Source organism: Monodelphis domestica, chromosome 7 (assembly GCF_027887165.1).
Source record: "Monodelphis domestica isolate mMonDom1 chromosome 7, mMonDom1.pri, whole genome shotgun sequence".
Taxonomy (NCBI): domain Eukaryota; kingdom Metazoa; phylum Chordata; class Mammalia; order Didelphimorphia; family Didelphidae; genus Monodelphis; species Monodelphis domestica.
Genome location: NC_077233.1, coordinates 2427274 through 2450628, shown reverse-complemented (window position 1 = coordinate 2450628; position 23355 = coordinate 2427274). Strand labels below are relative to the sequence as shown.

Genomic DNA, 23355 nt, shown 5'->3' with positions numbered 1-23355 from the left:
CAGCCAACCAATCCATCAATCCGAGCTCATCAAGGGCTCACGAGGCGCCAGCCGCGGGCACAGACGGACACAGACGCTGGCACAGAGCGGCTTGTCGTTGGCTTTTTTCCTAATCCACAACCTCTTCTCGTTTTGGCTGTCTGAAGACTCCGGCCTCCCCGGATGTCCTGCCTCTGGGGGGAGCACCGTGGGGGGCCGACCCTTTGTGGGGGACGGTGGGAGACGGGGGTGGCCAAGCCTGGGGCAGCGGGGGCTCCTCTCACGCTGGTGGCGCTCCGGGGGGGGCGTATGTCCTGCCTCCCAGCAGCGGGTCCAGAGGAGCCCCCGGCCCACGCCGGACGAGGGAGCTTTCCTGACGTGCCCGCGGGCACCAACAGGCCCTGGTGCCCCCCGGAGGGCTGCCCGCTCGCTGTCCTGCCCTCTGCGGGCTCGCACTGGGGTGCCATTCGTTCAGGAAGAGGCGGGCTGCCCGGGGGTGCTGCTGGCACTCCAGGGGAGGGCACGGGTGAGCACGGAGGCGTGTGGGAGCTCGGGCGAAGGAGGGGGAAGGGGAAAGCCTCGAGAAGGCCCGTCAGAGCACAAAGGAGGGGGCGGTCGGCTGCCTACGTGCCTGGCTCCTGACTGAGTTGCACGTGCTCTGCGCCTGCCTGTTGGGGGGTGCAGATGGGGTGAAACAGGGAATCAGAGATTTTCGCCCCCTCAGTGCCAGTCTCTGCCCGTGTCTTAATTGTCGGGCACGATGCTTTTATGCCAAGCCTTCTCTGCTCTTTTATCCAAGCTGCTCCTGCCAGCCTGTCTCCTCCTCCAGGAAGCCTGCCGGGACTAAGAGAACGGATGGGCGATGGCCTTCGATCTCTGTCTAAATGGAAGGCCCTTCAGGGAAGGGCACCAGGCGGCCTTGGGGCAGTCACGGAAAGGCAAAGGTGGCTGTCCTGCCACGGTGGCCAGTACAGGACTGGGGGGCCTTCTGGGGGGCCAATGTGTGGAGTGGCCCAAACCCCAGAATCGAGGCGCCCCTCCCTCCCTTTGGGGAAATCGGCTCCTGGGGGAGGGTCGGGGGAGGGCCGGCAGGTCAGTGTGGACCCGGTTCCCGGCCGCAGCTTTCAGGAGGGTCGGGGGAGGGGGCCGAGACAACGTCCTTCGGGCTGGGCAGGAGGAGGTGGCCGGCTTTTGGGCCGGAGCTCCAGGACCCGATGGGCATCGGTGCCAAGGGCGGCCTCTGCGCGGTCTGTCCCCTCTCCGGCCCGCTGGGGGAAGTCGGGACCGTCTCAGACTCACTCGAAAGCGGACGAGGCTTAGCCGGGCCTCCCTGGGCCAGATCCGAAGGGCTGAGCCTGGACTGGCAGTGGAGGGGCAGGGAGGGTCAGGGAGGGGCAGGGTGGGGCAGGGAGGGGCAGGGGCAGGCAGGGAGGGGCAGGGAGGGGCAGGGAGGGAGGGGCAGGGGGCGGGCAGGGAGGGGCAGGGGTGGGCAGTCAGGGGGGGACGGGGGGGGGGCACAGGGAGGGGCAGGGAGGGAGGGGCAGGGGGCGGGCAGGGAGGGGCAGGGGTGGGCAGTCAGGGGGGGACGGGGGGGGGGGCACAGGGAGGGGCAGGGAGGGAGGGGCAGGGGGCGGGCAGGGAGGGGCAGGGCGGGCAGGGAGGGGCAGGGGTGGGCAGTCAGGGGGGGCAGGGAGGGGCAGGGAGGGGCAGGGCGGGCAGGGAGGGGCAGGGAGGGGCAGGGAGGGGGGCAGGGAGGGGCAGGCAGGGAGGGGCAGGGAGGGGCAGGGCGGGGCAGGGCGGGCAGGGGCGGGCAGGGAGGGGCAGGGGGCGGGCAGGGAGGGGCAGTCAGGGGGGGCAGGGAGGGGCAGGGAGGGAGGGGCAGGGGCGAGCAGGGAGGGACAGGGAGGGGGCAGCCCAGAGGCCCTGTCAAGGACTACTAAGGCGGGCAGCCAGGCACCGTCCTGTCTGCCCTTTGGGCTCGGCGCCCGACTCTAGAATGGTCACTGCGTTCCTGATGGCTCTCCGGCCACGATAGCCCTCGGCTGAGGCTTCCTGCCAAGGACTGAGCACAGGAAAGCAGTAAAGAGCAGGCCGGGCAGCGCTGCCCTGGGCTCGTGGGGGGGAGGGAGCAGGGGCCGCCCCCCCCCCCCCAGTGCCTGCACAGTCCCAAGGCTGGGCTGGGCTGCGATGGGGGCTGCCAGCCGCCCGGGGCCTCCCTGGGCTCCGGCTCCCTCCGGCTCTCGGACCATTTTGCAGATGAGAAGACGGAGGCCCAAGCGTAGGTCCGGCAAGCAGGACTTGCTGGCCAGGCTTCTTGGGCCGCCGAGCCTGGGGCCCCCCCTCACAGGCCAGCACAGAAACGTCGCTGCAGACAGTCGGAGGCCGGAGGGTGATCCAGGAGGCCAGCCTGGGGGAGGCGGCCTCCCGGCGCCCGTCCGGCTGCCTTAGACCAGCCTTTCCAGAACGGTGGTCGGAGGTGGCTCTGGCCCCAAAAGGCAGGTGGGGAAGGTGAGGGCCGGCCCAGGCGGCTGGACAGGCCCAGGAAGTGGCGGCAGGAGAGGCTCTTCGGATTTTAGGTGGGAGCCTCCCGGTGACCCACCGTGTGCCCAGATGCACGTCTCCTCCTCGGCTGCGATTCTCTGGCCCCTTTGTCAAGAGGCGGGGAGGGCCAGGCGGCACAGTCAGGAAGGCTGAGCTTCAGATGCTGCCCAGCTGCGAGACCCTGGACAAGTCCCTTGACCCTGTTCAACTTCTGTCCAACGAGCTGGAGAAAGAAATGGGGACCCAAAGGAGGGCCACAAGGGGTCAGACAGCTGACGGGCCTGAACAACAAGAGCAAAGACCTAAGCGGGCGAAGAGAGTTGTCCAAACAGGACTCGAACTCAGATCTTCAGTTGCTCTTTCCTTTTGCCCTGTCTGAATGGCCTCGGGGTCTAGGCTCATGGATAGGTAGGAGACCCAAAAGCCTTCGGGCCCTTCTATGCTCTGCACCCAAAGCTGGAGGCCGAGAGAAGGAGGCCAGGCTTGCCCTGGATGCTGACCTCCCTGTGTGCTTGATGGGCTTCCCCCCTCCTGAAAGGACGGCGCCCTGGGGGGCTGCCCCGAGGCCTCGACTGCCGAGAAAGGGGCTCCTGACCCAGGGAGAAGAAAGCTGTCAGGGAGATGAGGGGGGCAGCGCCTGGCCTAGAGCCGGGAGGTCCCGGGTTCCAATGTGGCCTCAGACACCTCCCAGCCGAGTGAGCCTGGCCCAGTCCCTTGACCCCATGGCCCGGCCCAAGACGGAAGGGGAGGCAGACAAGAACCGGACTCCACGTGTAACTGGGGGAAATGGACTAGGAAGATGGGCCCTCCGTGGAGTGCAAGTTCTCGGCCCCCCCTTTGCTCCGAGAGGCTTTGAGCATCCTTAGCGCCTGCCTAGAAGAGGCCGCTGCGCAGGTGCTCGCTGAGCCAATGGCTCCAGCCCCATTTTACAGGGGGGGGAAACTGAGGTCCAGAAGAGCCGCCTCACTTCATGCAGACGCGCACCAAAGAGCTGAGACCCGCGAGCGCACGGGAGGAGGATGGAGGGGCCGAGCGAGCGCCCGAGCTGAAGAAATGGAGGCCGACAGTAGAACTGGAACTCGGGGCCTCGGCGGGCAGGCTGGTCTGATGAAGGGCGCAGGTGGGCCCTGGAGGGCTCACAGGGGAGGTAGAGGAGGTGCCAGCCCTGGACCGGAGGCGGCACTCCAGGCTCGGGATTGGGGGGGGCCTCCCTTCTGCCCCGCCCTCAGGGGGGGCGCGCCAATCCCCTCCCCCTCCCCCGCCTCGGGGCTGACCTGGGAGGGACCAGGCGGGGCTCCTCTGTGGGGAGGAGAGGCCCAGGGCAGCCTCTCCTGCTGGGAGAAGGCCAAGGCTGGAGGCCTGAGCTCCGATCGGCGAGCTCCTGCTGCCCCCTGCTGGCGAGACGCAGCCGGTTCTGGCTCCAAGAGGCTCTCGAGCCAAGTCCCTCCCTGCAGCCCGCCAGGTCCCAACACACTGCGTGGGGCTCCGGAGTGACTTGTCCAAGGTCTCGCCTCGCAGGGAGCTTCCCAAGCAGGCGGGCTTGGGGGAAGGTTCTGTGCCCAAAGGCTCCCGAAGGGGCGGTGCCATGGGCCACCCTGTGCCATCCAGGAGCCCCAGAGAGCTTGGGGGAAGGGAGGAGCCCGAATGCTGCGCAGGGGCCTCCAGTGCCTCGGCTCGGGCCAGCCCTGCCCAGGGAAGGCCCTCCGGAGGCCCAAGGAGGCCGGGAAGCCCTGCGAAGCCCATGATGGCGGCCAGGCCTGGGAGCCCCAGCAAGGACCCTGGCCAGCGTCTAGCCAGCCAGCCGGCTTCAGGGGAGCCGGACAGAGCCCTGCGGCGGCCCGCGTGGTCCTTCAGGGGATTTGGGAGGGCCTCGGCCGCCCAGGAGCTAAGAGGCCGCTGCGCCCGAGGTCCTCCCGGGCCAGTTCCCTTCCTGGCGTCCAGAATGGGCACACTCAGAGCTCCACCTCCGGGGCGCTCCGACAATGGCAGCCGTTCTCCGAGGAAGAAGAGGCCCAGCAGGCGGCCCCGTGCAGCCCCAACATCATCGCAGTGGAGGGCAGTCTGGGAGAGGAAGCTCTCATTGTTGGGCTAAATCTCTGCCTTCCCGCTTAGAATCAATGCCGTGTATTGGCTCCAAGGCAGAAGAGTGGTGAGGGCTGGGCCGTGGGGGTCAAGGGACTTGTCCAGGGTCACCCAGCGGGGAAGTACCTGAGGCCTGATTGGAACCCGGGACCTCCGGTCTCTGGGCCCGGCTCCCCGTCCACTGAGCCGCCCCCAACGGGAGGGGCCCAGTTATTGAGGTGGGGCCGTATACCGGGGCACCCTCGGCCATGCTTTACAATTACTCCCCCAAAAGAAAAAGAGGCGCGCCCAGGACAGAGTTTAGGCTCGATCTGAACCCCTGGCATTCTCTCTGCTGCTTCTGAGGCCGGCAGGTCAAATATGGCCTCCGCCCGGCTTGCATGGCCCCAGACAGCCAGTAGCCCTCGGCCCATGGCAGACCGCGAACCAAACAATCAACGAAGGCCTGATTTGCTGGGTGGGCCCCGACCCCTGCGGGGCCATGAACGACTGACCGGGAGGGCCAGGGGTCCGGGGCCAGTTCCTGCCATTGCAGCCTCGGTGAGAGTGTCAGCTTACAAAGAGCCCGGCTCCGAGCAGGAGCAGCCGGAGCGGGCGACCAGAGAGGCTCCCAGCAGGAAAAGCTCAACTGCGCTCATTATGACAAAGACGAAGGTTTTCCTGGGAAGGAGAGCCCCAAGCATGACATCAGTAGGAGGCCTTTCTTTCCCACCGAATAGCGGTTATGAAAAGACCCCCCAAACGCTTGGAGAGCCCCTCTGCAACCCGAGCAACTGAGGAAAAGTGGCCACCGATCCATTCCGAGGCGCTTGGGGAAAGGAAAGTCTGGGTCGTTTGGTGATGAGCTTCCCAAAGCCTCTTTGGTCTTCACAACAAGGAGTAGGCCAAGGTCTTATGATGACCATTTGAGGAGGATCCTCCCAGGGCCCTCCTTAGCTTAGGCACTTCACAGCTGTGAGTCGAGGCTGGCCTTGCCAAGAATCTCAGGCAAGCCTGCAAGCATGTCTGTATGGCTGCTTTTCCTCAGTGGGCCTAAACTGTCCTAGGTTCCTCCATACACCCCCACCCCCCACCCTGATTTACGGTCACATTTAGAAATGCTCCTATGGCAAACCCAACAACCGAGTCTTCTGCTGAAGCTCTGGACGTTTATGCTGAGTGGGCCAAGAGGGAGACGATGAGCAGGAGAAAGGGGGGGTGGGGCTTGTCCTTGTCCTTCTCCCACTAAGGTCAATTTAAGGGACTTCAGGGTGGGAGCTGACCTGGCCTCTTCTTGGTCCCTCTTGTAGAATTCCCCCTCTTCCATATCCATGTCTTTGCCCTGGCTGTTCCCTATTTGAAATGCACACCCTCCTGCCCACCATTTTCTTACCCCACCCAAATCCTTAATCAATTTTGAGTGTTCGTTGCAAGGCAGAAGAGTGGGAAGGGCTAGGCAATGGGGTTAAGTGGCTTGCTAGGAAGTGTCAAGAAGCCACATTTGAACCCATGACCTCCCATCTTCAGGCCTGGCTCTCTATCCACTGAGCCACCTAGCTGCTCTTCCACCATCTTCCTTTAAGATGCAGTTCCCACTTCGTGAAGTGGAAGTTTAAGGGGGCCTTGAAATATCAAGATGTACCCTCTTTAGTCACTTTTCAAAACAAGACCAGGGAAAACCATTACTTAAAATGCAATGCTTTATTGGGAGAGAGAGACACAGACAAACAGACAGAGAAAGACAGACAGACAGAGAGCGAGAGTGACAGAGACAGAGACAGAGAGACATACAGAGAAATGTGGGGCAATGCCCTGCAAAGATTTACAGAGTAATGTGGGATACTGCCTTGAGTCACTGACCTAAGCCAAATGCCCCAAAAGGTACAGAAACACCCCTTATATATAGGAGAATCCTGACATAATCACGCTTCCCTGAAGGAATCAACATTTTTACAAGGGTTGGAGACAGGTTTTAATCCAGAAATAAAGGACAGAAATACTATTATTGTTTTTTATTTGAAAATTTTTCAATTAATTAATTTAGAATATTTTTCCATGGTTACATGATTCATGTTCTTTTCTCATCCCCCCCCCCCCCCATAGCCAACAAGCAAATCCACTGGATTTTACATGTGTCATTGATCAAGAACTATTTCCATATTATTGATTATTTGCATTGGGGTGATCATTTAGAGCCTACATCTCCAATCATATCCCCATCAACCCATGTGATCAAGCAGTTGTTTTTCATCTGTGTTTCTGCTCCCACAGTTCTTTCTCTGGATGTGGATACATTCTTTCTCCTAAGTTCCTCAGGATTGTCCTGGGTCATTGCATTGCTGCTAGTAGTGAAGTCAGTTACATTCAATCGTGCTACAATGTATCAGTCTCTGTGTACGATGTTCTCCTGGTTCTGCTCCTTTTGCTCTGCATCATCAGTTCATGCAGGTTTTTCCAGTTCACATGGAGTTCCTCCAGTTCATCATTCCTTTCAGCACAATAGTATTCCATCACCATCATATACCACAATGTGTTCAGCCATTCCCCAATCAAAGGGCAGTCCCTCATTTTCCAGTTTTTTTGCTACCACAAGGAGCACAGCTATGAATGTTCTTGTACAAGTCTTTTTCCTTATTATCTTGGGTATAAACCCAGCAGTGGCTGGATCAAAGGACCGACAGAGACGGGAATATTATACAAAGAGAGAATGAGTTCAGAGATGGATCACTTGGGAGAGACTGATGTTTTACAATGAATAGAAGAGGATCATTCCAGCCAAGGGCTTTACCACTTGGGAGAAACCTCTGAAACAATGGGAGAAACTTCTAAGACAAAAGGGCACTTCAGATTTGATCATTGGGTACTTCGGAAACTAAGACAAGGTCAGTCTGGGACCTCCCTAGGGCAAGTTCTGACTCTATGTGGTGGCCAATCTTTTTTTTTTTAGCTCTATCTTCATTTTTTTTTGAAAACTTTAGTCAATTTAGAACATTATTATTTGATTACAGGAATCATGTTCTTTCCCTCCCCTCTTCCCTCTCCCCACCCTCCCAGTAGCCAACGTGCAATTCCACTGGGTATTACATGTATCATTGATCAAGACCTATTTCCATATTATTGATATTTGCACTAGGGTGATGGTTTAGAGTCTCCATCCCCAGTCATATCCCCATCGAACCATGTGATCAAGCAGTTGTTTTTCTTCTGTGTTTCTATTCCCACAGTTCTTTCTCTGGATGTGAATAGTGTTCTTTCTCATAAATCCCTCCGAATTGTTCTAGATCATTGCATTCCATTACATTTGATCGTACCACAAGTGTATCAGTCTCTATGTACAATGTTCTCCTGGTTCTGCTCCTTTCACTCTGCATGGATTCCTGGAGGTTGTTCCAGTTCCCATGGAATTCCTCCACTTTATTATTCCTTTGAGCACAATAGTATTCCATTTCCATCAGATACCACAGTGTGTTCAGCCATTCCCCAATCAGAGGACATCCCCTCATTTTCCATTTTTTGTGTGGTGGCCAATCTTGAGCACTGTCTCTTGTCTTGATTAAAGACTTGGTCTTTCTAACTACTTTAGTGATTCTGTGTTTTTCAAAGTTCTCCTCTCCCTCTGTCTCTGTCTCTGTCTCTGTCTCTGTCTCTGTCTCTGTCTCTGTCTCTGTCTCTCTCCCTCTATCTCTGTCTCTGTCTCTCTCTGTCTCTGTCTCTGTCTCTGTCTCTCTCTGTCTGTCTCTCTCTGTCTCTGTCTCTGTCTCTATCTCTGTCTCTGTCTCCCTCCCTACCTCCCTCCTTCCCTCTCCCTCTCTTCCCCCCTCCTCTCTCTGTCTCTGTCTCTATATCTCTCTCTGTCTCTGTCTCTCTCTCTCTCTCTGTCTCTGTCTCTGTCTCTCTCTCTCTGTCTGTCTCTCTCTGTCTCTGTCTCTCCCTATTTATCTAACTTTCTGTCTCTTTGTCTCTCTGCCTGTCAGTCTTTTTGTCTGTCTGTCTTTCTATCATCTGTCTGTCAGTCTATCTTTCTGTCTGCCTACTTACCTATCTGTCTGTCTATGTATCAATCTACATACAAGCACACACACAAATAATGAGCTTTTACAGAGTGATATCTGCTCAGAAAGTACAGGAGAGACCACAGTGGTTGACATCCCTCCATTCTGGGTCTACCCACCCTCCTGCACACACTTAATCTCTGGGCTCAAGCCTGAAACACACCTATAGGGCACTTGTGGAGCCCTTTTCTCCCTTTGGGCACACCCTGCCAACAAGTTCACTTCTAGGTATGGTATACTCAAAGGATGTGCTATTCTGTTCCTCAGCTGAGCCGCCACCTTGTTCCTGGACAAAGCCATGAAGGTGGCCCAGGTGTGGCACCCCATCTTCCCCAGACTCCTCATTGGACTTGGTTGTTGTGGTTCCAGGCTGACTCTATTACTGACTTGAGTTGCTAGACCTTCTGTAACCAGCTGTTTCCAAATACTCAGTCACTTCTACTGGGGAAAGAACAAATCTAGAAAACAGGAGAGCCATGTGTTCATAACCCCATGGAAGCCAGGGGAGGAGCCAATTTCTCAGATCAGAGGATCTCTGTCCTTTTCCTTCTCCCTCTGCAAGCTTCCAGGAGAGAATGAAATAACCCCTTGGAATTTTTTTGGTACAAAAACTCAGTTTTCCCTCAGTGGCAAATTAAGAAGCGTTTTGTCACCCTGGTAAACTAACAGGAAACAGGGAGTATACAGGCACTTCCTTGAAGTGGGGATAAGGGGGCACCTAAAGAAGAGGACAATGGGCAGGCTAACATTGCCTGTGATTCTTGGCCCCCTCCACTAAGTGCCTTTCCAGCCAGTCATTGCAGAAGCAGAAAGGGCCGGCCTGGATCCAAGGACTGTTCAAAATTCTCATTCATGAATAGTTGTGGCCCACCAAGCAACCAGTCCACTGGTTCTTGTGCTTCTCTGAGTGGCTAGACTGGCTCCCAGAAAAGGGTTTTGGCTTGCTCTGATGAATCATCAGAGTGGGACTTCTGTAGGGAAAAAAGTACTACTCCACTGGTGAAGACCACAGGGCTTTCTTGGAGGCCTCACTAGACTGACAACTTGTAGGGAACTTGCAGTCCACTTAGACTGGCCAGATCTTTTCCTGGCTGGGCAGCACTGCTAGCCAGATGGGGCTTATTTGATGATGCAGTGTTAGATCCCACCCGGGCTCTTGCTAGCCCTCCCTGGAGTTTCTAAGAGGCAAGGAGGAGGCAGGGATATGATTAAAGGCACAGGGAACGTGGGAGGGAATAGGACCATTTGTGTTGGCTTCCTTCTGGCCCATTTCATCCTCTAGGCTCAGAGCATCAGATTGCTTAGCATAGAATTGGCCAGAAGCTGCCTAAACTGTTGCTTTCATTTCCTTTTCACTGGTCATGAAGTGGCCCTTTCCCTTTTCATTTGTGTCAGCCTTAGCTGGTGCGGTAGGTCGGTAGAGGCCTGAGCTCACTTTCTGGGAGCCCTGGGTGATGCCCCAGTGCCTCGGGCGCCCTCCCAGGCTCCTGGACTTAGAGGGATAGGGGGAAAGTCCAATCCTTTCCCAGATGTGGAAACCGAGACCCAGAGTCACGTGCCACAGAGGCTTTCTCGGGCGGCCTCCACTCTTTAGATCCAGGAGGTCATTGAGATTCGGACCCGAAGTTTCAGCCCCAGGCAGTAGACTCCCGGGAGAGAACATCGCTCCGCCCCGCCCCGCGTCAGTTTCTCCCCAGTCTTTCCAAACTAGCCGGCTTGCGACTGCGCCCTGAGGCCCGCAGGCTGGCCGCGGCTGGGGGAGGGAATCCCGAGGGCTCAGTGGGCTGGACTCCGTAGAGCGCAAGCGCACACTGTCTTTCCTCTGCTTTTCTGGGGCCGAAGCCGCGGTTTTGGCGCAGGCGCAGGAGGAGTGGGGCGGATCCACGGCGTGGATTTCATCAGCCGGGCAGGCCACGCATGCGCCCTGCGCCCTCCCGCACCCCTCCGCCCCCTCGAGTCCATGCGATCGCGCCGCGCGTTGCTGCTGCTGCTTTTGCCGGTGCTGCCGGCTGTGAAGCGACTGCATCCACCGGCCCCGCGCCCCCTGCTCCGAGTCATCGACCCCGCGCACGTCCGCCTGTCCACCTCCTCCGCCGCCTCCTCGCGGGCGCGGCCGTCGGGCAGCAACATGGACGGAGCCCAGGCCCAGACCGAGGCCGCGCTCGGCCCCTTCCGCCTGGCCGTGCGGCAGCAGGTGAGCCACCCCTGGGCCTCAGTTTACCCCTCTGGGCAGTGGGGGCGGGAGGGGGCTGTAGTTAGCCTCCTAGATCTCAGTTTACCTCTCTGTATGTCCGGAGAGTGGGTGGTCAGCCGACCGGGCCTCGGTCTACCCCTGGACAATGGGGGCGGGAGGAGAATGTGTGTGTGTGTCAGCCATTCGGGCCTCAGTTTACCCTTTCGTACTAGGGAGGCGGTGGCTGGGATCCTAGGAAGGAATATCATTCCCCCCGGCCTCAGTTTCCTCATCTGTACAGTGAGGAGACCCGACCAGACTCGGGCCCTAGGACTGAGCTTTTGAATCAGTTGCTCCGAGCCTCAGTGTCCACTTCTGTTGGACAGGACCTTTGAGGGCTGGGACTGGATGGCCCTGCTGGTTCTTTCGCTCTGTGTCCAGATTCCTTCTGTGAAGTCCCTTCATCCCAGCCATCAATTCCCTCCTGTAAAGGGAGACAATGCCAGTGAGGCCTTTTGGGGCTTCCCCCTCTCCTCCCCTCCTGTCCCCTCCTTCTCCCAGACCCCCTTGGGGCCAGGCAGACTCCCTGTATGAGCCCTGAGTGTGGGCTCCCTGCCCTCCTAGTCCTAGCTCCCAGCCCCTGGGCTCTGCAAGCTCCCAAGTAAGACTCTGCCCTGGAGTTCTGTGACCTTGTGTCCTCTTGGGTGACTCTGACCCTCTTTTCCTACACGAGCTTGCTAGTGGGTTTTGCCCTTTTCCCAGGTCTCTCCTCATTGGTGGAGGCAGCCACCTACCTTCCTTCAATCAGGAAGAGTGTATTAAGCACCTACTGTGTGCCACACATCCTGCTGGGTGCTGGGGATGCCAGGAAAGAGCAAGAGTGGGTCCCACCTGCCAGGAGCTTGTGGACTGAGTGGGAGTGGGAGAGAGATCAGCAAATAAATGGGCACCTGCAGTTGCATGGGGCAGGGTGACCACGGGCATCAGGCTCTGGGGTCATGCTGTGGCACTTCCTTCTCTAAGCCTCCCTTGTCATGCTCTCTCAGGTACCCATCTAATTCCAGGGGTCCCTCAGAGTCCGAATGAGAGGCAACCACATGAGCCAGGCTTCTTAGTGATGAGGTTGCCCTGAAGTTCTTGCCATCCTTGTCCCTGAAAGTGGGGGCTCCATGCTTCCTCCCCACCACTTTTTGGAATCTCATCTAATCAAGGGGTCAGGAATTAGCGGGATTTTTCAATTTCCAGTGGAAAGTGTGACTATGGGACTTTAAAAAAATGTTGGGGTTTGTTGTAGCTGGGACTCAGGAAGGGTCCAGATGTTGTGGATAGGAGGAGGGGGGCACTGATCTGCATTCTGGGCCTATGACGTCACCATACAGCTGGGGAACTCCTTGTTGGGGAACTCTCAGTCATAAAGTTCTAGTGGGTAACTTCCCCTGCAACTGGGAAGGCTAGAGAGTTTCCTGGGGCACTTTGAGGTTCTTCCTTGCCCCAGTCACCCTGTTAGTCTGTGGACAAGCATTTATTAAGAGCCTACTATGCGCCAGACCCTATGCTGATATAAGGGGATATAAAGAAAGACAGAAGCCAGTCCTTGCTCTGCAGGAGCTCACAGTCCAATAATTGGGGGGGGGTGTGGAATGATACCATGCCAACAAGACAGCCCCTGTATTCTGGGAGTCATCACTGAAAGGAGACACAGTTGACTTCAGGAGGACTGGGGAAGGCTTCTTGTAGAAGAGGAGATTCTAGTTGAGACGTAAAGTAGTGGGGAGCCTTCCTGGCCAAATGTCTGGAGCTGAAAGATGGAATCTCTTGTTTGAGGAAGATGAACGATGCCAGGGTTACTGTTGCAGAATGCTTGGGGATGTCTAAGGTGTAAGAAGACCCAAAAGGTAAGAAGGGCCCAGATTTTGAAGGACTTTAAAAGCCAAACATGATTTTATAGTCAGACCTGTACTTTGGGAAAAATCACTTTGGTGGCTAGATGGAGGATGGACTGGAGTAGGGAGAGACAGATAGGCAGAACCTCAGCAGCCACTGCAATGATCCAGGTATGAGGTGATAAGGGCCCGTACCAGTAGAGACAGTTTCAGAGGAGAGAAGGGTCTATTGGAGGGAGGCTGGAAAGGTGAAATTGAGGAGAAATGTGGCAGAGGTGAAATTGAGGAGGGATGTGGCAGAAGTGAAATGGATGAGATGTGGCAGAGGTGAAATGGATGAGATGTGGCAGAGATGAAATTGAGGAGGGATGTGGCAGAGGTGAAATGGATGAGATGTGGCAGAGGTGAAATGGATGAGATGAGATGAAATTGAGGAGGGATGTGGCAGAGATGAAATTGAGGAGGGATGTGGCAGAGGTGAAATGGATGAGAGAGATGGCAGAGGTGGAGTCCCTTGCTAGTGCTTGGATCTGGGAAGTTGGGAGGTGAGAGAGAGGGGAGTTACCACTTAGGACGTGAGCCTGGGTACCTGAGAGGATGGTGGTATCCCTTGACAGTAAGAGAAAAATGAGGAAGGGAGGAGGGTTTGAGGGGAAAGGGAATGGGTCAGTTTGGGCATATTTGATTGAAGGTGGCAGTGGACCATTGCTTCAAGATGTCCAGTAGTTATTTATAGAGATTTGAAACTAGAGAGCTGCAGAGATTTTAGGGCTGGATAAATGCAGAACTTGAGTCGGGTGTGATTCCTAGACTTCCCATCTTTCCACTATACCAGGCTGCTTTTCTGCCCGTCTTAGGAAGGAACATCTTGGAACTAATTAAAAGCAGTGCCTCAGTCTGGTCTAGGTGGCAAATAGCCATTTCTAAGGGGGCCTTTCTGTAATCAGACCTGGGTAAGGGGATTTAATCCCATCCCCAGTCTTGCCTCTGGAAACACAGCAAAATGTGGCTAGCTCTTAATCGGAAGATACCTACAGCCCAATTCATTTAGGATCCCAAACTCAAACTGGTTTCTCCTGGGGAGGTAGATGCCTGATGCAATCAGTTTCTGCCCAATCTAATAACAGGGTGGGTCCTCCCTGGGAACAACAATTCATTAGGGTCATAGCCTCTGAGGCTGAGGCTGCAGCACCAGCAGGAGTCAACCCTGCTCCACGGCAGGCTGGGAAGGCCACTGCTTTCGTGTCAGCTCTGCAGCCTTCCCGGTGGTCCCCCTTTCTTCAGCACTGGTAGTAGAGGCCACGGGGGGAACCCGTCTGCCCTTCTCACCCATGGCCCTGCCGGGTGCCACTGAGTGAAGATCCACTCCTCAGTCAGGAGGCTTGGCCGGGGTTTCTTTGGCGATCCCGTGTGACTCTGCTTTTCATTCTCCTCCCTTTGGAAGGCGGCACGGGATTTTCTTTCCCTAAAATTTTTATTGCATTTAAATCCCTCCTTCTGCCACGTTAGCCTGTGCCTGCAATGCAGACCAGCTGTTTGTGGCCAACTTGGGGAAAAGCAGTCACTTAAATTGAAAATGATGAAGATGTGGCCCCTGGGAATGAGGCGAGCTGAGCCGGTGCCGGCTGGCCCTTCATTGGCCCACCCTGCGCACTGAGTACATCTCCTTGAAGGACAGACTCTGTGAGGGAGGAATTGGGCTCTGCAGAATCAGCTCTTCCCACTTCTTCACGTGCTTAGAAGCTGACGTAGGAGGCACTCTGGGAAGGCAGCTCTAGACCTGCGGAGGCTCCTGGCCCTCTCCGTCCTGTCTGTTCCTGCCTCCCTGGATTGTGAAGGACGGGCCAGGGCGGAGGTTGGAGGCTTCCTTCTTGCCGATGCTTTTTTCATTAGAAACTTAAGGCGTCTCCCTCTACCCTAGAGAACAGCTTCTCTCTGGGAATGGCAGCCCTTGAGAACTCTTTGTCATTAGGAGGGGGAGGCTTTAAGGACTCCTGGCACCCCCAAATGTTGGCTCTCCAGAAGACACTTCTCCAAAAGGCTGCCAACTGGGGGAAGATCAGCTCCCCAAGAGGCCTCTGGGGTGGTTTGTCCAAGTTTACCACCCTTGGGCCAGAGAGGCCTCAAGGCCTCAGATAGGTGGAGTGGATTTGAACCCAAGACCTTAGATTCTGGTGCCAGGACTCCTTCCACATCCCATTCATTAGTCCAGCTTTTAAAGGACCTGTAGGAAGAAGCATATTGGATTGCAGTCAGGAAGAGCTCTGATCGTCTCCTGGTTCAGACTTCCCCAGACTCGGTTTGCTCATCTGTGAATGGGGATCATAAGCATGCCTCCTTCCCAGAGTTCTCGGAAGAGGCTTTGGAGCCTGCTTCTTGGGCACTTTGATCTTGGAAGAGGGTCAGTGGCAGCTAGCACTCTGTTCTGGGATGCATATAAAGCGAGGGACGTCTATAATTTAGTTCTTAATTGTGGGTACGAGGGTAGAGTTGTTGCAGAAGCACCGAGGACTTGAGGGCTCTGTGGGTTCTGGGCTTGGTAGTGAGAGCTGGACTTGGAAGCAAGATCTGGGAGCTTGGTGGGATGGGAGCATCCTAGAGACAGAGATGATGGGACATGGACAAAGAAAGGAAAGGAGGATGGAAGGAAAGAGAAAGGGAGGGAAGGAAGGAGAGAAAAGAGAAAGGGAGGGAGGGAGAAAAAGGAGAAAGGGAGGGAGGGAGAGGAAGGAAAAAAGAAAAGGGAGGGAAGGAAGAGGAGAAAGGGAGGAAGGAGGAAGGGAGAGAGGGAGGGTGAAAAGAGGAGGAAGGAAGGAAAGAAAGGAAGAAGGGAGGGAGGGAGGGAGGAAGGAAAGAAAGAAAGAAGGGGGAGATGGCAGGCTGTCAGAATGAGACCCTGGGGGGATGCTAGGGTCAAAGAAGCTGAGGATGTGCCAGAGGAAGGGGGCAGGCTGGAGACAGGTTGGAGATGAGGCCTTTGAAAGCCTCCAAAGGAGTTGAGACTTTGGGCAGGGGCTGTTGAAGGCCAGTCTGTGCTCTGTTGGCCAGCATGTGTGAGGCTCCTCCTGAGGGCTGTGTTGGGGTGTCATGCAGTCTGGATCTGACTGCCCTGGGGGTGAGGAAGAACTGCAGGGGGAGTGCGGTCCTCTGCAGCTTCCGCCTGGTCCAGCACTTCTGGACGAGTGATTCCCCTTTGGATTCTGGGCGGCTGGTGATGCCAGGTGGGACCGAGGAAGTGTCCCCTGCACCAGCACCTGGTGCTTAGCCCCGGCACCCTTCTGAGGCTGTTATGTGGCGTGTGCTCTCCCTGTCCTCTCACCTTGCTCCCCTGGACCAGGCTGTGGTCAGAGCTCTTCCTGACCCCTTGCTGCTCCTTAGTGCCAGATGGAAGTCGGGTCGAGGTGCAGATTGAGAGTGGTTTTCCATTTCTCAGTGGAGCTCCCCCAGGGCACCATCCCTCGTAACAGAGTCAGAGAGAATGAGGTGGAAGGCCAGTGTAGACAGTGTGGGCAGTGCGCCTCACCTATAGGCTCCCCACAGGAGGAGGGGGATGGGGCTTTTCTTGCCTGAGAGCCACATGTGGCCATTCTTTGTTCCCTTCTCTTTGGTTCCCACCATCTCTTGAAAGCCAGGCTCTGGGGTTACAGAGATGCCATGTTAAAGGGAGCCCCCTGCCCTTCAGGAGGAGGGGGCGCAAGAGAGACCATTGCTAACCTGCCTATGGGCGTTTCCTTTTGTCTTAGAGTCAATACTGATTATTGCTTCCAAGGCAGGAGGGAGTAATGGCTGGCCAGTGGGTGTGAAGTGACTTGTCCAGGGTCACACAGCCAGGATGTGTCTGAGTGTCTTTATCTGCATGTGTCTCTGTGCAGACCAAAGCAGGGTATGGCCTTGTGGTAGTGCGGGGGCTTAGGGTGAGAGGGGGGTCCACAGCTCCTTGGACATCTCTCCACCAGTCTCAGGCTTTGAGGTGCTTTCTGTGGATGTTCTTCATGCTCTTCCTGCTCTCTCTGGCCTCCCTTCTCCCCTCTGGGAAAATTTTATTTAATTAGTTAATTTAGAATATTTTTCCATGGTTACAAGATTCATGTTCTTTCCCTGCCCTCCCCCAACCCCTCCCGTAGTTGACATGCAATTCCACTGGGTTTTACATGTGTCATTGATCAAGATCTATTTCCATATTACTGATGTTTGCATTAAGATGATCGTTTAGTCTACATCCCCAATCATATCCCCATCGACCCATGTGATCAGGCAGTTGTTTTTCTTCTGTGTTTCTGCTCCCACGGTTCTTTCTCTGGATGTGGATAGTGTTCTTTCTCATAGATCCCTCCCGGTTGTTCAGGATCACTGCATTGTAGCTAGTAGTAAAGTCAGTTACTTTCGATTGTGCTACAATGTGTCTGTCTCTGTGTAAATGTTCTCCTGGTTCTGCTCCTTTCACTCTACATCAGTTCCTGGAGGTCTTTCCAGTTCACATGGAATCCCTCCAGTTCATCACTCCTTTCAGCACAATAGCCCCTTCACCCCTTTGGGCTTCCCAGCTTCAGTTCTGGAAGTGAGGGCTGCTTCTTTTTTGCCTTGATTGGGCCCCATGCCTTGCTGTGGGTCATCCCTGCTTCGTGAGTGGGGCAGTGGTACCTGATGTTTCCTGCCTCATCGGTGCAGTCTGTCTCAACCATCATTTCTCTTTTTGTGGGCTCCACAGCTCCTTGTGAAGTACTCCCCCCCCCCCCAAGTCACTCCCAGCCTTCTCCCCTCAAGTGCCTAGAGACCATGAGACCTGGTGAGATCAGGCTCTGAGAGCCATGCTGTGCCCTCCTCTGGCTCCCTGGTACCCACTTCCTCACCAGGCACTGTCTGACTCTGCCTTTGCCAGCCATGATGGGCCATTGGTGCCCCCCATGTGCCCTTGGGCTGACCGCTTCTGTATGTCACATAGGGGGATCTGGTGAGGAAGCTGAAGGATGACAAAGCGCCCCAGGCCGACATCGACAGAGCTGTGGCTGAGCTCAAGGCACGCAAGAGGATCCTTGAGGCCAAGGTGAGGCCGGCCAGTGCCCTCCAGGGCCACGTCTGAGGCAGGAGCGACCCTTGGGGTCCTCCCGTGAGAGGTGTCAGGTGGGGCCGTGCTGAACCAGGGAGAGGGAAGCTCCTCGGGGGTGGCCGGTGTGAGAGGCCTTTGTGTGTGCCGCGGCTCGGGCCGGCCGTGGACTCTCTTCTCCCCTACAGGCTCGGGGGTCACTGGGGAGGGGAGCGGCCCGGAGGCCGGGCTCAGGCCAGCCCTCATAGCATTCCTCCTTTTCCCCTAGGAGTTGGCTCTGCAGCCCAAAGATGACGTTGTTGACCGGGTCAAGATGGAGGACACCCTGAAGCGGAGGTTCTTCTACGACCAGGCCTTTGCGATTTACGGAGGTGAGTGCGAGGGGCCGGGGCTCGGCTCGCTGGCCCCCTGGGCCGTCTCCAGTGACCGTAGCGTGCTCAGACTTCCCCAGAGCCTGGCAGGCCGTCGGTGTAGCTTAGGGTGGCCAGAGAGCTGGGCCTGGAGACGGGAGGTCGCAGGTTCCGGGGTCCCTCCGATGCTTTGCCCCGCCTGGCCCCGAGCCCTTCTCTGCCTCGGGACGACTCCGGGCGGCCGCTTAGCTGTGGCTAGAATTTGCTCCCCCAGATGCCAGAAGCCACCCTTGGAGCTGCTGACCTCAAGTCTCCGCCCAGGGCCCTCCCCTCTCTCCAGGCCTGCCCGGGCGGTCCCTTCCCCGGGGAGGGGGTGGGGGCCCCGCGGGGAGCCGGAATTCCCTGGCTGACGCCGGCCCTCCCCAGGGGTCAGCGGCCTCTACGACCTGGGGCCCGTGGGCTGCGCCCTCAAGAACAACGTCATCCAGCTGTGGCGGCAGCACTTCATCCAGGAGGAGCAGATCCTCGAGATCGACTGCACCATGCTCACCCCGGAGCCCGTCCTCAAGTACGGGGGGCGGGGGGGGCGGGGGGCGCCTTCCGGGCTTCGGGCTCCCCCACCGCCTCGTGGCTGACCGCCGGGGGCCCTCGTTTCAGGACGTCCGGCCACGTGGACAAGTTCGCCGACTTCATGGTGAAGGACGTGAAGAGCGGCGAGTGCTTCCGCGCCGACCATCTCTTGAAAAGTACGGCTTGGGCCGGGGGCCAGAACCAGGTTCCCCCAGCTGCCCCCCTCGGCTTTGTTCTCGGGGTGTCCTCCCGGAGGACGCGGCGGGGGGCACGGGCCGAGCTCGCTCGTGCTCGCTGTCTTCCGTCTGATTTCCAGCCTGATGGATGGGGCGGAGCCCCCTCCCGCTCTCCCCCCCTTCAGCCCAGCCCCTCCCTGTGGGGCCTCCTCCTCCAGGCAGGAAGACCGACGGGCGCCTTCCTCGCTCACAGGTCACTTGCAGAAGCTGATGTCCGATAAGAAGTGTTCGGCCGAGAAGAGGTCCGAGATGGAAGGCGTCCTGATCCAGGCGAGCGCTCGGGGGGGGGGGGGGGGCTGGAGGGCGGGGGGGGCCTGGGGGCCAGGGGGGGGGGGCGGGGGGGCTGGGCGGTCTCGATGGACCTCTGAAACTAACCGCCGGCCCTCGGTGGCCTCGCAGCTGGACAACTACGGCCAGGAGGAGCTCGCCGACCTCTTCGTGAACTACAACGTGAAGTCGCCCCTGACCGGCAACGACCTGACCCCGCCGGCCTCCTTCAACTTGATGTTCAAGACCTTCATCGGGCCCGGAGGGAACATGCCGGGGTGCGTGGCCCGGCCGGGATTGGGGGGTGGCTGACGAGGAAGCGGTTCCCTTAGGAAAAGGCCTTCGAAGGGGGGATGGCCGTGCTGCCGGCATTCGAACCCGCAGCTCTGGCCGACGCTCGGGTGGCCTTTGCGTTCCCAGGTACCTGCGGCCCGAGACCGCGCAGGGCATCTTCCTCAACTTCAAGCGGCTCCTCGAGTTCAACCAGGGGAAGCTGCCTTTCGCCGCCGCCCAGATTGGGAATTCCTTCCGGAACGAGATCTCCCCCCGCTCGGGGCTGATCCGGGTCCGGTAGGTCCGCCCGGCGGGGGATGGGGGGGTTGGCGCCGGTGCCGGCGCGTCCTGGGTGCGAGGCTCCGCCTCTCGCTCTGCCTCCAGGGAGTTCACGATGGCCGAGATCGAGCACTTCGTGGACCCCAAGGAGAAGCAGCACCCCAAGTTCGACAGCGTGGCGGACCTCAGCCTCTGCCTGTACTCGGCGCGGGCCCAGCTCAGCGGCCAGTCTGCGCACAAGATGCGCCTCGGGGACGCCGTGGAGCAGGTGAGGGGCGGCTCCTGCACGTGTCCGTCGGGCTCTGCCGGGCCGCCGTGGGGGGGGCCCGAGAGGCCCCCCCTGACCCCCCCGGCCCCCCGCTCCCTCCAGGGTGTCATCAACAACTCCGTGCTGGGCTACTTCCTGGGCCGCATCTACCTGTTCCTGACCAAGGCCGGCGTGTGCGCGGAGCGGCTGCGCTTCCGGCAGCACATGGACAACGAGATGGCGCACTACGCCTGCGACTGCTGGGACGCCGAGGCCAGGACGTCCTACGTGAGTAGAGCCGCCCCCGGGCCGGGCGGGGGCCCCGGGCCGGCCGGGGGGGGCCGGGTGGTGAGCCGCGGCGGGCGCTTCTCCCCAGGGCTGGATCGAGATCGTGGGCTGCGCCGACCGCTCCTGCTACGACCTCACGTGCCACTCGAGAGCCACCAAAGTCCCGCTCGTGGCGGAGAAGCTGCTCCGGGAGCCCATATCCTGCCTCGGGCTCGGGGGCGCCGGGAGGGAGGCCCCGGGCGGGGGGGGCATAAATCACGGGGCGCAGCGCCGGGCAGGCGGCTTCCTTGACTGAGCCTCACAGGACGGTGAACGTGGTGCAGTTCGAAGCGAGCAAAGCCGCCATCGGCCGGACCTACAAGAAGGACGCGCGGCTCGTCCTCGACTACCTGGCCGCCTGCGACGAGGCCTTCGTGTCCGCCATGGAGGGCCTGCTGCACGAGAAGGGGTGAGCGGGCACGGGGGCGCCCGGGCGTGCTCACACGCGTGTCGCACACGCACACGCTTCCACGCCCATGTGTCACACACGCACAGAGCTCTGGGTCTCTGCTCACGCTGACGCGGCGCGTGCCGGGCTCTCGTAGGAAATTCACGATCGAGACGGAGGGGAAGACGTTCCAGGTGACCAAGGACATGGTCAGCGTGCAGCGCTCGCAGAAGACGCTCCACGGTGAGGGGGAGCGCGCCCTGCCCAGGCCTGGCCCAGCTCCTCTTGGGCTGTTCCGTGGAAGCAGGCTCCCGTGGTCTGGGGGGGTCCCTTGGTCCTGAGAGGGGGGGCCGGAAGGGCTCTCCTGGGGTCCTGAGGGGTCCAGGGGGGCTCCCATGGTCTCGGGGGGCTCTCCTGGGGTCCGGGGGGCTCTCCTAGGGTAAGGGGGGCTCCCATGATCTGGGGGGGATCCTGTGGTCCTGAGGGGGGCATCTCCTGGGGTCTGGGGGGGCTCCCATGGTCTGGGGGGGCTCTCCTGGGGTCCTGAGGGGGCTCTCCTGGGGTCCGGGGGGAGGCTTCCGTGGCCCTGGGGGGGAGGTCTCCTGGGGTCCAGGGGGGCTCCCATGGCCTGGGGGGTGGCTCTCCTGGGGTCCTGAGAGGGGCTCTCCTAGGGTAAGGGGGGGCTCCCATGATCTGGGGGGGCTCCCGTGGTCCTGAGGGGGGCTGTGCTCTCCCTTCCAGTTGAGGAGATCGTCCCCAACGTCATCGAGCCCTCTTTCGGCCTGGGCAGGATCATGTATACGGTGTTCGAGCACACGTTCCGCGTTCGAGAGGGAGACGAGCAGAGGACGGTGGGTTCCGGGGCTCGCCGGAGCGTTGATCCCCGGCAGGGAGATGGGCCATCCCAGGGGGGTTCTCGACGCCTGCGGCGCTCACAGGCGGGATCCGGGGGGGGGGGCGTCTCCCCGGCACACGCTCAGCCCCTGGCCGTGGCCTTCAAGCCGCCGGGCTCATTGGGGACGTCGGCCCGGCTCTGCCACAGGCCTTGCCTCGTCCCTCTGCGGCCTTTCTGTGTCGGGGCCCCCGCGGGTGCCCAGCGCTGGTCATCCCTGCCCGGTTCCCCCGTGGGTGCCCGCATCTCGTCGTCGCCCTCGGGGCAGGGCCTGACACGCTGGGAGGAGGCCGGGGCCTCTGCTGCTGGGCATCGGGCGCCTCCTGACGTGCCGGAGGGGCCCAGCCGGGGCGCTCTGAGCGGGCCTGAGCCCCCCAGAGGCCCTCCCCGTGCAGTGGGTGTGGGCCGGGCACTCAGGGGCCCTCGTGCTCCATCCAGTTCTTCAGCTTTCCGGCCATCGTCGCTCCCTACAAGTGTTCCGTCCTCCCGCTGAGCCAGAACCAGGAGTTCGCGCCCTTCGTCAGGGAGCTCTGTGAGTGTGCCAGCTCGGGGGAGGGGCTTTCCAGAATGAGTGTGAGTGTGTACAAGTGTGCATGGGTGAGGGTGAGTGTGCCAGCTTAGGAAGGGACTTTCTAGAATGAGTGAGTGTGGGTGAGCATGAGTGATGTAAGCATGACCGTGTGAGTGCAAGCGTGTGTGTGCAAGTGTGCAAGCTGCCTGAGCTTGAACCTCCCTTGGGGGATGTCTTGGGCCCTCTTGGGTGGTGGCTGCTGCTATCCCCCAAGGCTTTTGGGGATGGGCCATTGTGATAGCCATGTCTGGACCTCCTGTGGCCCCCCTCATGTGGCAGGGCTCCCCAGTGACCCCCTCATGTGGCAGGGCTCCCCAGTGACCCCCTCATGTGGCAGGGCTCCCTGGTGGCCCCCCTCACGTGGCAGGGCTCCCCTGGTGACCCCCCCTCATGTGGCAGGGCTCCCCCAGTGACCCCCTCCTCACGTGGCAGGGCTCCCTGGTGGCCCCCCTCACGTGGCAGGGCCCCGCTGTGGCCCCCCCTCATGTGGCAGGGCTCCCCTGGTGGCTCCCCTGCACGTGGCAGGGCTCCCTGGCGTGGTCCGCCGCAGTGGCGGGTCCTCACTCTGCGTGTCCCCCGGCAGCCGAAGCCCTGACCAGGAACGGGGTGTCCCACAAGGTGGACGACTCGTCGGGCTCCATCGGCAAGCGCTACGCCAGGACGGACGAGATCGGGGTTGCGTTCGGGATCACCATCGACTTCGACACCGTGAACAAGACTCCGCACACGGCCACCCTCCGAGACCGGGACTCGATGCGCCAGATCCGCGCCGAGGTAGCTCCCTGCCGTGGCCGCGGGGGCTCCCGGGGGGAGGAGCCGGGCCGGTCGGGCTCCTGGGGGCGGGGCGGGGCGGTGGCCGAGGCGAGGGGGCTTCTGGAGAGCCGGCGGGGGGTCTGCGGCCCCCCGAGGGCTCCCCATGAGGACGGAGAGCCGACTCAGGCCCGACGCCCCGCGTTCTCCCTGCTCTCGCCCCAGATCTCCGAGCTTCCCAAGGTCGTGTGCAGTCTGGCCAACGGCACCATGACTTGGGCCGACGTGGAGGCCAGGTACCCTCTGTTCGAGGGGCAGGAGACGGGCAAGAAGGAGGCGATCGAGGACTGAGGCCTCCGGCCGCCGCCTTCTCCCGCCCTGCCGCCCCGTCGCCGCCTATCATGTGACCGTCTGCCTCGGGCCGGGGTCTCCCCATGTGCGAATGACGATTAAATTAAAGGTGTGGAACAGA

At 59.3% G+C, this 23355-nt stretch overlaps 1 protein-coding gene across 1 annotated transcript; it reads left to right on the top strand.

Moving 5' to 3' along the window:
- Nucleotides 1–10501: 10501 nt before the first annotated feature.
- On the top strand, nucleotides 10502–23355 carry GARS1 (glycyl-tRNA synthetase 1). Its single transcript, XM_056804082.1, has 17 exons — nucleotides 10502–10827; nucleotides 17632–17733; nucleotides 18002–18104; nucleotides 18510–18651; nucleotides 18741–18829; nucleotides 19083–19159; nucleotides 19289–19434; nucleotides 19577–19726; nucleotides 19814–19976; nucleotides 20079–20243; nucleotides 20332–20440; nucleotides 20547–20691; nucleotides 20828–20913; nucleotides 21412–21521; nucleotides 22001–22094; nucleotides 22717–22907; nucleotides 23109–23355. The coding sequence occupies exons 1-17, from the start codon at nucleotides 10594–10596 to the stop codon at nucleotides 23232–23234; spliced, it is 2232 nt and encodes a 743-aa protein (XP_056660060.1). The 5' UTR covers nucleotides 10502–10593; the 3' UTR covers nucleotides 23235–23355.